Below are 18,152 nucleotides of genomic sequence, written 5' to 3'. Positions count from 1 at the left end.
ATAAGAATTATAAGCTCTATCTTATTATATTTAATAGGAGAAAGCTTAGTAGAATAAAAAAAAACTATCTAATATAAGAGAAGAAGTTATTTATAATAAAAGAGGTACTTTAGAGATAGGACTACTATATTAATAATAAAAAAAAATAATTATTATTATTAATTATAAGTACCTCTAGTATCTTATAAATATAACTAAATATTTAAAATAATTAATTTAGTAGATAAAAGAATTTTAGAGTTATAATCTAGAGATCTAGTATTAAAAAGATAGTAAAGCTATTATACTAAATATAATTAGCTAATATCCTAACTTTATAAAAGAAGGACTAACAAATATTATTAAAAGAATATTACTTAATATACTAGAGGTATAGAAGGCTATAGAAACTAGATACTTTAAGAGCCTAAATAATCTTATAAAATATAAATAGTATAATACTATAGTAAAATATCTAGAGTTATAGATATTATTATATAATAAGAAGAAGTAAGAGATAGTATAAATAACAACCCTATTATTTAAACTCTAGAAGAAGATACTATATCTCTTATTAAACTAAATTATAAATAGCTAATACCTAGGAGAGAGGTTTATATATTCCTAAAAGTTAATTTATATTATAAATATAAGTAATATACTATACTTAGAGATTCTATTTTAATAAGACTTTCTATAGAAGATCTATATAAAATATAGCTATATATATTATCTAGTACTACTTAAAGTAATTAAAATAGAAGTATAATAGCCTTTAATATAATATAATATTAAAGCTACTATCTATAAATACTATAAGGATCTATGATCCGCGAGAATTAGAAACTAGTGTGAAAGAAGAATGTTACAAATAGATTTAAAGGTAGGTATCCTTATTCAAAGAGATTATTATTAAACTTCAGAGTTTAGTAGTCACAGGCAGGGCTTATATCTTTATATATTATATAACTATTTACATGACCTCTTATAAGGAGCCTTCTTATTAGTAGGTTCCTCTATAAAGATAGCTTTAATATAATATATAATAGATCTTTATAATCCTTATAACTACCCCCCCCCCCTTAAAAGACCTTAGCCCCTAAGATCTATGTAAGATTCCTTATTTATAATAGGGTGCAATAGTAAAAACCTTTATTTAATAAAAATCTTTTTTTATAGAGAGAAAATCATAAATAATAAAAAAGATTTACTATCCTCTTCTTTTATAAACTTATATTTATTTATCTTCTTATAAAGACTTAGTTATAAGTAGACCCCTTTAATTATAATATCTTTATTATTATTAAAATCTTCTTATAGTATATTTTAGATTTATATTACTTATTCTTATAATACTTCTAAAAATCCCTTAATAGTCTTATTATATAAAATTTTTATAGAGTAGGGTTTAAGGTAGTAGTAATTTTTATAGAGTATATAACCTCTTCTTTCCTCTATCTTCTATATTTTCCTTAGTTTTTATTATAAAAGTTTTAGTAAGGGACCTTCTATAATTTATAATATTTAGAAAGAGGTAATTAATATATTATAAGATATTTTATAGAAAAATATCCTTCTATACCTCCTTTCCTATATTCCTACTCTTACCTATCCTCTCTGACCTCTCAGAGGTAAGTAAAAGCTTATGAATCTATAGTATTCTTACTAATAATTCTTATAAAAGGAGGAGGAGGTAGCCTTTATACTATTATTACTATCTGCTATACCCCTCCCCCCTGTGCCTACTACTACTACTACTACTACTACTACTACTACTACTACTACTACTACTACTACTACTACTACTACTACTACTACTACTATAGCTCCTCCCACCTCCCTCTCTCTTATTCCTATAGGGGCCTTCCTCCCCCTATATAGGGTTATATATAGGCCTTTTTTTATTAACCTAATAAGAGTGTGGCTAACCCCTATCATAAGGGGAGCCTCTATCTTTAGGCTATTACTACCTCTAGTAGGTACTCCTAGGGCTAACTAGGATACTCCTATACCTACTACTAGTAGTATTACTATCTAAGCTTCTAGCCTAATAATAGAGCTGCCTCTAGATGCCTAGTTCCTCCCCTACTTATAGGAGAATCTAGTAGTAGTTATAGGGCTCCTATCCTAGATAGGATTATAACCCCTATTAGACTAAGAGTAAGTATAAATTACTAGGACCCTACTCTACTTTATTAATTAGTATAATTTTAATATATCTAGTTAGCTAGGAGTCTATGCCTAGCTCTATAAGGCTATCCTTATAACTAGAGCTAGGATAAGATCTTTTATTAGCTAAGAGTATAGTATCTATTATAATCTAAGTATAAGCTTAATATTTATAGTATATATTTCTAGTAGGCTAGCTAGGAAGTATAATAACTATCTCTATTATAGCTATAAGAACTATTTTTTTTAAGTAGACTTAGGTCTAGTAGCTATCTTTCTAGCTCTATAAACTATATTATACTTATACTTAATATTAGATATCTTTATAGTAGTAAATTTAGGAGTTAGGGATTTTTATATTTATTTTATTTATTATTTTATTTTCTTTTTAATAAAGATAAGTTTCCCCTCCTTATAGGGTTCCTTATATAATCTTTATAGATCTATAGGTAATATAGATCTTTTATAGATTCCTAAGTATTATCTTTCTTAGTATATCTCTTTTATTAGATATAATACTTTATAGATTACCTATCCTCTTATAAGTCTAAGATTACCTTTAGGTAGTATTTATAATCCTCTTTTATAGCTTTATAAATAGGGAAGTATTCCTATAAGTTTATTTCTTCTATCTCCTTATATTTATAGAGTATAAAGATATAGAATATATTATATATCTTAAGGCCTAGTAGTAGATTTATATAGTAGGCTAGGTTATTTATATATTTTATAATTTATACTAGACTAATATTTAACTAGTCTAACTTTATAGTTAATCTAATCTATAATATATTCTTAGTAGAGATCTAGACTTAGTCTCCTACTTAAAATACCTTTATAATATATTTCTTATTATAATATTTCTTTTAGTAGGCTTAGGCCTTTACTAGAGCCTTCTTTATATATTTATAAGTATATTCTAGCTTAGCTAATCTCTTTATAACTAACTCTTCTATAACCTTACCCTCTGGTTAGTTTATAGAATCTATTATTATTATATAAGGGTTAATACCTATAACTATATAAAAAGATATATTTTTAATAGATACCTAGTATATATTATTATAAATAAACTCTATAATAAGAAGATAGTTAATCTAGTCTTCTTAACTAAAGTTAATATAGGCTTATAAGTACTATTCTAGCACATTATTTAGATATTCTATCTAGCTATCTATTTATAAGTAGTAGGCTATAAAAAGACTCTTATAAATTAGAAGATAAAATATAAAATCTATCTAGAAACCTTTTATAAAGATAGAACCCTAGTCTATAATAACCTTTTCTAGGATTCTATAAAGTTAGAAGACCTTATAAATAAGAGTTATTACTAACTTCTCCCTACTAAGGGTAGTCTAGATAGGTATAAAATAGTTTATCTTACTAAATTAGTCTATTACTACTAAGATATTATTAAAAGCCTCTTATAAATTTACTATAGAAGTACTTATAGAGAGATCTATAATTAGATCTATAGTAATTTAGATCTAGATACCTATAAAGATAGATATAAGCTCTAATAAGCTTTACTACTTACTCTAGGTCTATTATAATCTTTAGTATATCTTATAAGCTATATAGTATTTATAAATAAAGTTCTTTACTTCTAGCTACTAGAAGTATTTTAAGACTAACTCTCTTATTCTTTATTCTATAAAGTAGCCTATAAAGAGGTTATTATAGAGTTTTATAAGGATACTTAATCTTAAGCTATAATAGTCTAGAATATAAAGTAAGCCCTTATAATAGAGGAGCCCTTTATAGCTTATCTAATATAATAATTTATTCTTTATATAATAAGACTATAATAATTTCTTTATAGCTCCTACTTATGCTATATAGACCTTCTTTATAAGTTTATCTTATATAAGTAATCTTAGTAGTATAGCCTAAATTTCTATAGAGAGATTCCTTATATAAGGGCCTAGCCCCTAGATATCCTTATAGATACTAGCTCCCTAAGCTAGTCCTTCTTATAAGTTTACTATCTCTTAGACTAGCACTATATAAACCTTCTATTTTATATTCTCTAAGGTATTTACCTTAGTATATTCCCTTTTATAAAGTATTAATTATTATCTTAATATATTAGGATCTCTACCCTCTTAGTCCTAGATATTAGTCTTTATAGCCTCTCTCTTATAATTAGCCCTTTATAAGAATCTATCTATAGGGTTCTTCTTCCCTATATAAAAGACTATCTTAAAATTAAATACTATAAGTATTTATAACTATCTTATCTATCTTTATAATAGTTAAAGTATAGTTCTAAAGTAATAAAGACTATTATAATTAGTAATAACTTTAATAACTTCCTATAAACCCTCTAGGTAGTGGCACTACTCCCTAAAGGATTTTATTATTATAAGGAGTTCCTAATTATAAATACTATAGTTCTTCTCTATAGGTTATATCTTCTATAAGAAGAAGGCTACTAGTTACTAATAACCCTCCTTACTTAGCTATAATAGTATCCTATAGGTAGCATATCTAGATATATCTATTTCTATTTATAAGTAGTACTTCTTATAAAAGTAGATATATACTATCTACTCTATAAATACTTTCTTTAATCTATTAAAGATATTTACTACTTTTAGGGTTAGGAACTCCTTCCCTAGAATCCTTCTCTTATTCCCTAGACTAGGTTTTTATAGAAGGTCTAAGAGATATACTAAAAAGTATGAATACCCTTTAATAAACCTTCTATACTAGTTAGTAAACCCTAGAAATACTAGGATCTCCTTTATAGATTCTAGCTATAGCTATTCTATAATAATATTAATCTATAAAGGTTCTATTTCTAGACCTTCTAGTATAATTATATAGTCTAAGAAGTTAATTCTCTTTATTATAAAGAGATATTTACTTAACTTTATAAATAGTCCTACTTATTAGAGTTAGGCTATTATAAAGTAGATATACTTATAGTGCTTCTTCTTATCTTATAAGAATACTATAATATTATTAATATAGACTATTATAAAGATATCTAGATAGTTATAGAATAGCTAGTTTATAAAGCTCTAGAATATTATAAGAGTATTAATAAGCCTAAAAGATATAATTAAATACTTAAATAATCTATATTTTATATAAAAGGCTATTTTCTACTTCTACTTCTTTATAATCCTAATCTTATAATAGGCCTTATAAAGATCTAGCTATATTAAAATCCTTCTTTTTATAAGCTTTTTAATAGTCTCTAGAATAAGAGGGAGTAGATAATAATTCTTTAAGATAATATAATTTAGATTATAATAATTAATATATAGCTAGAGAGTACTATCTTTCTTCTTTATAAAGAGGATTAATATCTTTATTATTAACTTTAACTCCTAGATCTACCTCTTTATAAGTATTATCTAAAGATACTTATAAAGTACTACTAATTCTACTAAAAAGAAATTATAAAGAGGTCTAAAGGGTAGTTACTTCTCTTTCTTTAGATTTATCTTTAGATCTATATCTTTATAGTATAATAGTAATTCCTAAGCCTTCTCCTCTAAGAAGACTATATAAAAATTTATAAGCTAGTCTAGTATAAAGTTCTTACTCTTTATTATCTTTTATAGGGCTTCTATAACTTATACTATTATAACTATTATATCTTCTACTTCTATAAACTCTTTTACTAAGACTAAATAAATTTATAGAGCTAACTCTATACTAAAGATTACTCTATCTTCTCTTTAAAGAATTATAAGATTATACTACTTTAATTATAGCATCCCTAAGATAATATAATTTATATCTAGAGATACTATTATAAGCTCTATAAAAAGTTATTTTATTTCTTTACTATCCTTAATTAAGATAGTGGCTTCTACTACTCCTTTATTTCTTATTTCTTATAAGATTAATATCTTTATAAAGACTTATTATAATAGGGTATACTAGTTATTTTCCTTAGCTAGTATTATAGGAATAAGATTAATAATACTTATATTATTAATTAATACTTATAAGGCTAGCCCCTACCTCTTCTCTCCTATCTAAGCCTAAAGAAATATACTTAGATAAAAGAATAAGAGCTTATAATACTTCTTATCTTATTCTTTAGTAATAATAATAATAACTAATTATTTAGTTTTTATAGGGCCCTCTTATTTAGACTTACTTAGATAGTATCTTATAATATACCCTTCCTTATTATAATTAAAATAGATCTATAAGATACTAATAATATAAGGCTATAGGCCTTACCTCTTTATAAATAAAGTAGTTATAGTAGATCTTATTATCCCTATCTTCTTAGTAGTAATATAGTCTATAAGGGGCTTCTCTAAGTTCCTAAAGCCTTAATAATCCTTATCTCTATATAAGGGGTCCTAATAAGTATTCTATTCTATACTTAGATATAGTCTTATAAGTAAAGAGACTATCTCTTTCTTAGATTTTAGGAATTCTAAGTACTTATAGATCTTCTGCTTAAATATTATAGGAAAGGACTTAAAGAAGAAGTATAATTATACTTTCTTTATATTCTTTATATTATCTCTAATTTTAATCTATTACTTATACTACCTCTACTAGTATATATAGTCTATTTCTCTCTTATAGGGTCTTATTTAAAATATTTATAATTATACTTTCTACTTATAATTCTCTAAATTATCTAATTATAATTCTAAGAAAGTATAAAGACCTTTCTATTCTTAATTATAAAAATCCTTAGATATCTTACTTTACTAAAGATTAGAGAGGATATAATCTAGATAAGCTATTATAATCTTAGTATATTTCTTCTTATCCTAGTTATTAGCCTTTATAGTAGACTCCTAGCTTATAATAAAGACTTAGTATATTATATAGTTATAGATTAAGTATCTCTCTAACTTAGGTAAGGATTAGATTTAGATATTAGTCTTCTTTATAAATAATAAAGATAGTTTCTCCTATTCCTAGCTTTATAAATACTTTCTAAGGCCTATACCTAGGTTATTATAAAGCTTCTAGATTTCTTATAGAAGCTATAGTTCCTATTATAAATACTCTCTTATAGAGCTTTATTAACTTTAGATTTACTAAAATAAAAAAGTCTTATAAACCTAGCTTATTCTTAGAGCCTTTCTCTTTATAGGCTATCTCTTTTCCTACTATCTAACTTTATATAGTTATAGAGAAGGGGTTATTAGATAGTTTAGATTTAATTATTCTTTTTTATAATATTATTTTCTTAATAGACTAGTTTTAAAGATTAAGTAATAAAATATAAGGATCTATAATCTATAAGAATTAGAAACTAATATAAAAGAAGAATATTATAAATAGATTTAAAGATAGATATCTTTATTTAAAGAGATTATTACTAAACTTTGGATGCTATAGAAAGACTTCCTATTAAATAATAATTAGATAGTATATTAATGATTTAATAACTTTTAGACTATAAGATAGTCTTAATTACTAATTAATAAAGAGGCAAGGATTAGTCTCTGTATTAATCTATATCTTTTCTGTGCCTAACTATTCTATTCTTTATCCTTTACATGTGGTCTTATCTCCTAGTTAATTCTAGTTAACTACTAGAATTAGGTGACAGAGAAATCTGTATAACCTAATTAGTTAAATATTAAAATACTACTCTTCTATTAGTTACAGGGTGGTATCCACTTTTCTTATGTGACATTTATTATTTGTTAGGGAAAAAATGGCTTGTCATTTAACATTTTATGTCATTTTAACCAGATTTTTGACATACACCACCCCTACATCAAACATCAACCAACCTAAGACATCGGGTTTGTCGCCTCCCAGACTCCAGTCCCAGCTCGGAAAGATGTCCGATGGTGTTTTGGCGGGTCAGGAAAGGGGGGCGTGGGGTCTTTCGGAATGCACTGCATCGACGGAGGACTAGCTGCTTGGTTTGCAGGAGTCTAGGCTATCGTGCGTCGTTTTTTTTTTTTTTTTTTTTTTTTTGTGGCGGGGGAGGGGAGGGAAGAGACTGGAGACTGGAGAGTCTAGTAGTAATAATAATGGCGAGCTCTAGTGTAGTACGCATAGAGCTTCAAGCTTGACTTGTGAGAATCCCAACGCGAGACTCGCACGACGACTACGAAGGAGAGTCGAAAGCGAATGTTCATGACTGCTGGTAGTAAGTAGTATATGATAGGCTTAGAGAATCAAACTTCAACTCCTGCGACTCTGAACGCTTTGAAGAGAATTCAGTATCCATGGAGTAGTTGTTGTCCTAACACTTGTTTACCCCGGATTGCTGGCTGAGGCTGCGGCTGTCTCTGATCTATACGGGATGTGACGACCCCATTTTTACGGAGGATGATTGCCCATGATAAGAGAAAAGCGGATTGACCTCTTATGAGCTATAATAAGCATGTTACTATGTTTGCAAATTCGAGCTTTGAAGTTCCGGTAGGCAGTCTGTGTAGAGTATCTACCTTCAGCCCCGGCTTGTTGATAGTCCAAGATCTCCTGTGAAGAGAACGCTCGCGATAGAAAGATACACCAAGATCCATGATGTACTTGCCGCTCTGGGACATGGAATCAGAAAAACCTCCCTAGATTAGATCAATGAGACACCACAGATCCAGTGGGAAATGGTGGGGGAAAAGGTCCAATCAGCAGCTGATCAACAGAACCTTCGAATTTGGACACTTTGACATCGCGGAGCCTTGGGGAATCCAGATGTTGTTGAGACTTTGAGAACCACGAGAATGAGGTTTTTGATTGACTTTGGCCATTTTAGGTAATGCGTGGCCTAGTCCCATTTCAGTATCCACTGACTAGTGTCTGATTGGGCGAATTAAATTTTCCTTTATACAAAGTACAGAGTAGTACCTAGTAGTACTACTCCGTAGGTAGTAGGTACTACCTACTACTCCTAGGTACCTAGTAGTAAGTTCAGTCTGCCTCAAGCCCTCAACTTGCCAGGGATCGCCGATGCTTCAACTAGGGGTGGTATTCAAAATGTCAAAATGACAGAAATGACGTGTCATTTTAACTTTTTTTCTGACAAAGGATTATTTTGTTAGAAAATTTTTTTACTATAGGAAGGTATTAACTGTCATATACTGGTAGATAACTATCCAAATGATAATATATATTTTGATAAGGTGTTGTCTCATCTCCTAGTCAATTCTACCTTAGCTACTGGAATCATGTGATAAAAATCTATATAATCTGATTAGTTAGATTTCAAGAGACTACTCTCCTATGGGATCCACTTTGATCACGTGCCATTTATCACTTGTCAGGAAAAAAATGGCTTGTCATTTGTCATTTTGGCCAGATTTTTGACATGCTACACCACCACCACCCCTAGCTTCAAGAACCAATCATCGAGATTTCCCGGCCTCCCACCTTTAACTGGCTCCTCCCCGCGCAGACCCCGGTCATTTTTTGATTCTTTGAGGGATTTTGAGATTTCTGCGGATTTTGGCTGTAGGGCTCGTGATTCCTGTTTTTTTTTTTTTTTTTTTTCTTGTCTGAACTTTGAAGACACGTTCCCCCCCCTGATTCATGAAAATCTGCTTCTCTTTGCTTTTTTTCTTTGCTACAGAGTACTTAGCACCTATTCTTAAAATCTCAATTGAAACCTCACTGACAGGCTGTTATAGTCTTTACAGTCTTACAGAATGCTGACCTCGCGAGTCCTTACTCCTTTCTCTTGGGTCTCGGGAATTTCCCCAGCTTCTGCCTCGTGGCTCCAGCAGGGCTTGGCCTGGATTCCCGCCTGGTTCGAGATCCTTTGAATCATGAGGGGGGCAAATAATGAACTCTTTGATCATGGTTAAAAGTCATTTCAAGGCTCTGATCCTATCAATAATTGTGTCTTCTCTTTGTTCTCATGGAGTCATGGCATTTATCAACCAGTTCCACTAAACGACAGGGATCATCCGGGAATGACGACAATCCACATAAATGGCTCCTGGGAAACCTCCGTAGAACGCTTCTTTGTAGTTGACCTTTTCTCTCCGATCATCGGCACTAACTTACCAAATAGCTCAGATTCAGAACTCAGAAGCCTGAGTTCCTGAGCTGAGTTCCCCCCCCCCCCCCTCCCCCAGACCCCAACAATGGATAGACTAGGATATGGAGTATGGAGCATTCTGTTCTGTATGGAATATATCAGAGTTCTGGACATTTCGGTCGACTGTCTGGCACCAATAATGGGTGAGGCTTTTATAAACCACTTTGCCTGATACTTCTCACCCCTAGATAAGGACGGCCAGCGATCTTCATTACTTTCACCCTCACTACGGTGTATGCAAGTCAAGGACATGTTCTGGGCCATAGTAACTAGTATGTCTGATATTGATGATTCGCCGTTAAATATCGCAGGGGAGAATGTGACCTAATTTTCCTTGCTTTCCCTTGAGGATGGATCAAGGCGTTCCGCCGATCGGAGGTTCCGATAATATTGTCGATGTCCACGACCGCTATACTTCAAACCGGATCATAAATCAGAATAGCTGTGCTTCTTGTATGCCACAGTGCCACAGTATCTGCCAACTGCACGCTCTCCTTCTGATGCACTTCTAGCTCGTGATACACTAGTTGATTCGTGCATATGGTGACTTGGCGGGAGCACGAGCCCTGGGGAGGCTTGGATTGGGATTTGGGAGAGTTTCAACGCAACAGTCCAACTAGTTTACTAGGCGTCTCTAGGCCTCGTGGGCCGCTTGGTATTCTTGATCCTCAGGATTCCACCGTCGGGATCAGAATCGGATACGATGCCACTTTCGGCAACAGACACGGCCCCCCCTTTCTCTTGTCCCCAATCCCCATGGGCCTGGCTTCGTGTGAATCTGGAGATGGTAGAGTAATAGACAAGTGGGCTTATGGAGGACATCCTATCCTACGGAGTATGTACCTGACATGCACTATGAGACAGCATATTATCTTATAGCTGGATCCTTCGAAGCGCTTGGGATGTCGGTTCGTTGAGACTTGACTACTATGGAAGAACTGTCGGCGAAGATAGTTATGAGTATGACATAGGGCTCACAATCAAGACTTCAACCCATGCGAGTTTCGTAGATGATCGACGAGACTAAGTGATATGCAGTTGAGGTCTTCAGGCTGGGAGAGGGGATAGGCACGGATTATCTGCATTCTAGTACACGCCCGGCAGCTCGACGGTAGGTGTCATAGAGGATCCGTATGATGATATGTCATGACTATGAGGGCCAGGCAGACCGTCGAGTTGTATGTCTTATGTCTTATGTCTTATGAACCAGACTGTGCGATAAAGACGGGTACAAAATAGGAGTATGTGGACTACAGAGGTCTGCGGATCATTCAGACAACTAATCCACATAGGACGGAGCACTCATGGGATCTTCATTATTATTGCTGGGTTGTGAGTATAGGTACTTCCAGTAAGTATCGCGGGTATGAACCTCGGCATGGAGATCTCGCAGTCTGTTACGAATGTGCGAATGGTAACACTAAGACGGGAGTACGGAGTACATATAGCTCATACACTAATATAATTTATGCATCCTTGCCGCTGTCGAGCCGCCCTATCGACGGATTCTAATTAATATTTCCAGATACTTTCATTGAGTGCTGACACATCTTTGTGTGCACTGTGCAGACTGAAGAAAACCAAGAGCTAGTACTGAGCGGTCCTAGCACGACACATATCCAGACTTTCTCGAAGCGGTATATTTTCTGAAGTTGGTAATATGGTCCGCAAGGAAGAGCGGAGGAAAAAGTCTGGAGTAAAAAAGTAAAAGTTTAAAAAAAAAAAAAAAAAAAAAAAAGGAAGTGCTCACTGCTCACTGAAACAGTGAGTGACTGTGGGAAAGTGCAAATTGCAAAAAGGCGCAGCAGAGAAAAGCGGAAAAGATCCCGAAACCATGACGCAGCAGCCCACTGTAACTTGTAAGAGACCTGTGACTGGCGGTGGCGGCCAGGCCAAGTAACGTGACCGGGCCGAAGACACCCGTTTATGGATGGATGGGTTGGAACTTGGGACTGGGAGTCTGGGACTTTGTTGCGAACCTGCAATAGTGTGGCTCAGGGAAGCCCGGAGTGGAGAAGGAACAAACCGGGTGTGGGAACGGCTTCTTCAATAATTTTCTCCTCCCCTAGTCGAAATACGGTGAACACCTGGAAAATTCCTCCTTGTGATCCGATCAGATTTAATCACCAAAGGGGGGGCAGGAGCCTCAGTGCTTGTGGTTGTGGGAGATGCGAGTCCAAAGCTCAAAGATGTCCCTCCGACCTTAGTATATCATTATATATAATTATTGTCATCATTCATCAACTTCATTCTTTCTCGTCATCCTGGCTGCTGACCATCTAGGACTAAGGCTGTGAGTCTGTGACTGCACCGATCCGCTCACCCCGCCGAACCTGGCCCGCTCTAATCCCATTTTGATTCTCGACACATACGAAGTACTCCAGAAGTCCAGAGTCCAGCATCTGGTGCATTAGTATTTTGGATCCAGCTAACTAGTTTGGAGCTAGTACGTAACTTACCTGGTTCTTCTATAAGCAGTTAGTTAGTTAGTTAGTTAGTTAGTTAGTAACTTAGTACCAGTATCAGGCTCTGTACCAGTATTGGTTATCCAGATTGCAATCTTCTGGATGGACATCCTAAGGTACCTAACTACCTATGATTCTGTGGTCCTGGTCTGGGGGAGGCAAGCTTGATGGCCAGTAGTGGATATCTGGAGGGGCTCATCATCCCAATTCCCAAGTTCCCAACGCTGACGGTCGGGGGAACCTCCTGACTTGTTCGGATTTTCAGCAAGGGTATTGGTTACTGTGTTATTTTATCCATTAGTCAGTATGTATGCAATTATCTTATTTTATTATGTTTTATTTAATTCTTTATTATTATTTTTTATTTATTTTTTTTTTTTTAATTTTTTTTCTCTTACCTCTGCTGGGGTCAATGGGACATGGAGTAGGGATCCATACTGGCGAACAGTTCCATTGTCATTATTCTGCTATTATTTAAGCAATCCCTCTCCCCGGCCCCAGGTTTTTTTCGTCCGCTGGACGAAATGTGGGATTGAAGGGATCCTCCTATCCAGAAGCTTCAGAACGAAATAATAATCAGTCGTATAACCCCATACAGAACGAAAGAAGAAACAGAACCTCTCCACTCTTGCTCCTATTACACGAAACAAACAGCTCCTATCAGTCTTCTTTCCTTTGACTCACCTACCCTTTTCTTTTTCTACCTACATTACATATCTTGAACACGTGCTTCACCAATTTCAATTCCTCCGACATCTCTTGACTTCCAAGACAGACGACAAGACTCTACCCTTATGATTTGCTGATTGAGACACCTCCTATCGAATTATTTGTATCACCCGGTTTGCCTTACTAGCACACAATATGGCCAATCTCGCTGTATCATCGTCGACGGCCACTCCCGCCAACACGGCGGATACCGAATCTCAGGGTAAACGGAAAGCCTCGACTGCTGGGCTTTCCGCGAATTCACGACCAGTCAAACGTCGGGCGTCAAAAGCCTGCTGTTGCTGCCGAGCTCGGAAAGTCCGATGCGACGTGGTGGAGAATGGCTCCCCGTGTACGAATTGCCGCCTGGACCAGGTCGAATGTGTTGTTACGGAGAGCAAGAGGAGAAAGTGGGTTATCCTCTCCCTGTTCCTTCTGGTGTAGGTCTTTGGGCTAATCCAGTCGTTTCTTTTGTCACAGGAAGTCACGTGTCGAGGTTGAAAATGCCAACCGTCAGCCTTCTCAATCTCCTGTTGATGTCTCTGAGGACAGCGCAAGCTTTCTGAGGAGGCTCAGCGAGTGCCATGAATTACCTCCAGATTTGGCTCCTGGATCGCCGTCCCAGAACTCCATTGACCTGGATCAGGGACAGCATATGCCGCATCTTCTATGTGTGTATTTGCCATTGCCCCTCGTGGGCCTTTGTGCTCTCGGGACTCTCGTACTAATATAGCATCAACTGTAGATCAAAACCAGGCTAGCAGAATCGGCGGAGGGGACCAGTTTCGCAGGCGAATGGCCCCCAACCCTCCGCCGACTCTTCCTCTTCACCACGTGACATCCCAAATCCAGCAGTTGCTGGACCCTTCTTTCTCCAACTCTCGGTCCGCTGGTGTGCTTCTGCCGGACTATATTAGAGGGTTGCCCTCTCGGCTCCAGAAGGAAGATATCGAGTATCTTGCCATGAAAGGGGCTCTGACAGTACCCGATGTGGGGCTGAGAAACGAGCTCCTCAAGGTGTACATTCATTATGTGCACACGTACATGCCTCTGTTGGACTTGGAGGAGTTCCTGCAGACGATCGTACAGAATGACGGAATTCATCGCATGAGCTTACTCCTTTTTCAAGCCGTTATGTTTGCCAGCACAGCGTTTATCGATCTCAAACACCTTCAAGCTGCCGGATACCCGACAAGGAAAGCTGCCCGGAAGGTGTTCTTTCAACGTGCCCGACTCCTGTACGACTTTGACTACGAGGTCGACCGGATCTCCCTGGTTCAATCTCTCCTACTGATGACTTATTGGTACGAGACCCCGGATGATCAGAAAGACACATGGCACTGGATGGGTGTGAGTCTATCGTTGGCGCACACCATCGGGTTGCATCGTGACCCAGGAAACTCTCGCATGGGCGCTCGGCGCCAACGGATGTGGAAGCGCATCTGGTGGAGCACCTATACACGCGATCGTTTGATTGCTTTGGGCATGAGACGGCCCATGCGCGTGAAAGATGACGATTGTGATGTTCCCATGTTGACGCTCGATGACTTCGAATTCCATCCCTTCTCGCCGGAGATTGTCAGCATGATTGGAGATTCCGAGATCTTGCAGAATGTTGACTATCAAAAGGAGCTGGCTCTTATGTTTATTGAGAAGGCGAAGCTTTGCCTGTGTGTCAGTCATGTCCTCTCGGCTCAATATTCGGTGTTGAGTCATAAATTCGGCGGTACGATGGAGACAACTATGATGCTGGTCCCGAAGAAGTCCTCGGCCGAAACGTTTGAAGTCCGAAGTTGCGATCAAGAGTTGGAAGATTGGCTGGCCAATCTTCCCGCAGAGATCCAATACTCTCCGGCGGCACCCGCAAAATTGACGGAAGCCCAAGAAGTCCTCCACTCTCACCGCGCCCTCCTGAAAATGGTTTACTTGACCACTTCGAGCGCGTTGCATCGTCCTCAAGTGCTCCCTGCTAGTCCCTTCCCATCGATGGATGCCGAACTGCAGGAGATGTCGAGGAACAAGGTTCGGTTCGCAGCAATCGAGATCACCAACATTGCCCAAGACCTGCACAGCTTGGATTTGACAAGATATTTCCCTACTACTGGCGTGACAGTATTACTTCCTGCCGTCATCATCCATCTCCTCGATATTAAATCCAGCGATCCAAGTGTCAGAATGACCAGTCTCCAGCGTTTCTACCAGTGCATGCGTATCTTGCAGCGGTTGAGAGAGATTTACGCATCTGCTGATTTTGCGACGTCTTTCTTGGAGGCCGCCATTCGCAAGGCTGGAATCCAACTCACAGTGGCGCCACAGGACGTGCAGGCTCGTTCGACCGCCTCTTTCGACGCGCCCACCCGTGTCAATACATTGACCCCGCCTCCCGACTCTCTCGCACAGAAGATTCCGGATCTCACGTATCCAAAACCCGCTGCGAGTGTCCGAATTGCACGCCCAAGCGTCGGGGGAAGCGAGACTCTGTTTGCCTCTACGCCACCACCTTCGGATGGTAGCGAGAACGGCAGCACAAGCAACATCAATCCCAGCTATCACCCGAATGCCTTCAGCATTCCCAACTTGGATTCGGACCTGAGCATTAGCGAGCTCATGGACCTGGCGAATGACGCGGAGGTCACCCAAAATGACTTTGACGCGCTCATCAACTTCGATGACGCTGGTGCCGACTTCTTCAGTGCTGACGACCACATGAACCTCAATGGGGCTGGTTCCAACCACAGTAAGGGCTATGGGTTCGGCATGGACTCGATGCCTGGCATGTCCGATGTGATGGGCTTTGACCACGAAAGCAAGACCGAGATGTCAACTCGGGGCGGCGGTCATGGCAGTGCGGCGCTGAGGCACAACACTACCGAAACAGTAGTTGGCGCAAGCAGTCTGACAACCAGCCTTGATGCCGAGTTGGGGCTGGGTCTGAGCGTCTGATATGAAACCTATGCCATGTATCGTTTATATTTGGTTTGAAGCGTGCATGATGCTTTTTTCTTTTACCTTCATGTTTTCTTAATGTCTGGGTACGTCAAGATATGGTTTTGGGCGGCGGAGTTTTTGTATAATGGGGTGTCCGGGATACGACCTTTTTCTGATCTACCATATATTCACACGCTATGTGTTGCTTCTGCATGGCGATTATTTGATTACATAGAGGGTACTCAAACGTATGACATGAGGAATACAATGATCTCTGAGATTGCATATCATTCTTCGGTAAACTTGTCGAGCTCATCCTTGTTTTAAGGCCTGGTGGATCAACCTGGGGCGCCTAACGCTGTTCCCTACTGCTGGTGATTATATGAGAAACTTTATTGATACGGACTGTGGCAGAGAATCAAGCACCAAGGATGGACTAGGTCCCTCCGAGTCATCGACACCTATCTGGTTGACACTAGACACTAATAGTAGTCGTTGTTTCTGCGTCGCCAGCAGATACTACCCATGACTCGCTTAGTCTGCGTCTGCTTACCATGAAGATGGCCCATTAGTCCTACCATCTGGTCAGTAATACCAGTATTAAGATACTCGTGCATCAGAATCCCCCACAATGGCTGCTGAAATGCATTATGACATACTCCCTCCCCCCCTCCTCTCTCTCTCGATGCAGTTTCCCGTCAATCACGGTGCTGTCAGCTCGTTTGGCTCAATCAAAACTTTCCGGAACAGCTGTGTTTGCGACTCCACTAGATACCAGGTACACAAAACATGGAAAGCCTGCAAGCGCGAATAGGGTCCCTTCGTTCGCGTTGGATTTGGGCATTCGGCCCTTTGTCTGCAGTGTCATAACTGCATACCCGGCTGCAGTAGGTGGAGCAGTTAGTCGACCAGAGGCCAGAGAGAGAAGGTGGAGGAACTGCCTAGGGCCACTGGATTCAAAGAGAAGTTGGTAGCCTAGGACATACTAGTATGATGATTTGGCATCATCAATGCCATCATCAACCTCTTCCCAGGGCCGTGGACGTTCTTTGCATGCATCAGCAAGATATGCTGCTGTCAGTGTATTCTCGTCAGTTGTCTTGACTCTTACGGCATACATTCTGGGCTAGACTCTTTTTGGCAGGTCTTGTTGTTGTCTCGCTTCTTCGCCTGGACAACTCTTTCTCTCTCTCTTCCCACTCTCTTCATTTGCTCATCAGAAGGTACACTCTTATCAGCCTTCATCATCTGTTTTCATTCTTGTTGTACTAATTCTACATTGACCGCAATCAGATTGGAGCTCTAGCTCACCCCACATCTCACGATATCTCCCACATCTCTCTGCCTCCATAAAGTACTTCGCTAGGCCGTCGATCCTCGCCATTTCCGGGCCTTACTAACATCAAGGCTTTTCTGCCATCCGGCGAACTGGTCATGATTCGTGTATTCTATCAGCTCTGCTGTGGGGACACTAGCAACTATGCGATGCGAGAACCGGGAAGTCAACTCAAAGGAGCTCTGGAGCCTAGTCTATCTATACCTGATCGTCTCCGACTAACTAAATCTACCTTGTTTACCTCAATGTCTAGCACTACTGAGAATACGAGTCATTGTTCATGAGTTGTCTACCATGCTCGCTGGCTTAGTTGCCGATTGGGCGATGCAGATGAGATGAATCATGAATACTACAGGATTGTCAAATTTTATCGCCATGCCCTTGGATACCCCACAGATAGATGGGCAGGGTGTGCCTTTACCCCTCTCAACAGGCTGGGCTAGGAATCGGCAATCGTATGCTTGCTCCCTAGTATAAATGCTGGTCCTACTCCAGCCATGTCTCTCCAAAGCTGGATCGGAAAGCAGCCAACTGACACCAAGCCGTTCTCTATCATCTTCAAGAATCAAGTTGGTAC

The 18,152-nt window shown here is 37.7% G+C and overlaps 1 protein-coding gene across 1 annotated transcript, besides 14 other annotated features; it reads left to right on the top strand.

Annotated features, from left to right (window-relative positions):
- Positions 1 to 131: part of a mobile genetic element that runs on past the window's edge.
- A 1,590-nt stretch (positions 132 to 1,721) lies between these two features.
- Positions 1,722 to 1,802: a microsatellite.
- Positions 1,723 to 1,802: a microsatellite.
- Positions 1,803 to 2,500: 698 nt separating this feature from the next.
- Positions 2,501 to 2,537: a microsatellite.
- Positions 2,538 to 2,957: 420 nt separating this feature from the next.
- Positions 2,958 to 3,563: a mobile genetic element.
- A 723-nt stretch (positions 3,564 to 4,286) lies between these two features.
- Positions 4,287 to 5,984: a mobile genetic element.
- Positions 5,592 to 5,622: a microsatellite.
- Positions 5,985 to 8,045: 2,061 nt separating the features above from the next.
- Positions 8,046 to 8,070: a microsatellite.
- Positions 8,047 to 8,070: a microsatellite.
- Positions 8,071 to 9,568: 1,498 nt separating this feature from the next.
- Positions 9,569 to 9,591: a microsatellite.
- A 1,727-nt stretch (positions 9,592 to 11,318) lies between these two features.
- Positions 11,319 to 11,342: a microsatellite.
- A 510-nt stretch (positions 11,343 to 11,852) lies between these two features.
- Positions 11,853 to 11,876: a microsatellite.
- Positions 11,877 to 12,614: 738 nt separating this feature from the next.
- Positions 12,615 to 12,653: a microsatellite.
- Positions 12,616 to 12,645: a microsatellite.
- Positions 12,654 to 13,467: 814 nt separating the features above from the next.
- farB1 (putative C6 transcription factor (Ctf1B)) lies at positions 13,468 to 16,254 on the top strand (the record flags this gene model as incomplete). The annotated part of the gene is made up of 3 exons (XM_001276515.1): positions 13,468 to 13,721; positions 13,792 to 13,982; positions 14,057 to 16,254. The coding sequence occupies 3 exons, from the start codon at positions 13,468 to 13,470 to the stop codon at positions 16,252 to 16,254; spliced, it is 2,643 nt and encodes an 880-aa protein (XP_001276516.1).
- Between the last annotated feature and the right edge of the window lie 1,898 nt (positions 16,255 to 18,152).

The sequence above is a fragment of the Aspergillus clavatus genome, genomic scaffold (genome assembly GCF_000002715.2).
Source record: "Aspergillus clavatus NRRL 1 1099423829736 genomic scaffold, whole genome shotgun sequence".
Classification (NCBI taxonomy): domain Eukaryota; kingdom Fungi; phylum Ascomycota; class Eurotiomycetes; order Eurotiales; family Aspergillaceae; genus Aspergillus; species Aspergillus clavatus.
Note: the sequence above shows the minus strand (reverse complement) of the source record. Positions and strands in the feature narration are given on the sequence as shown.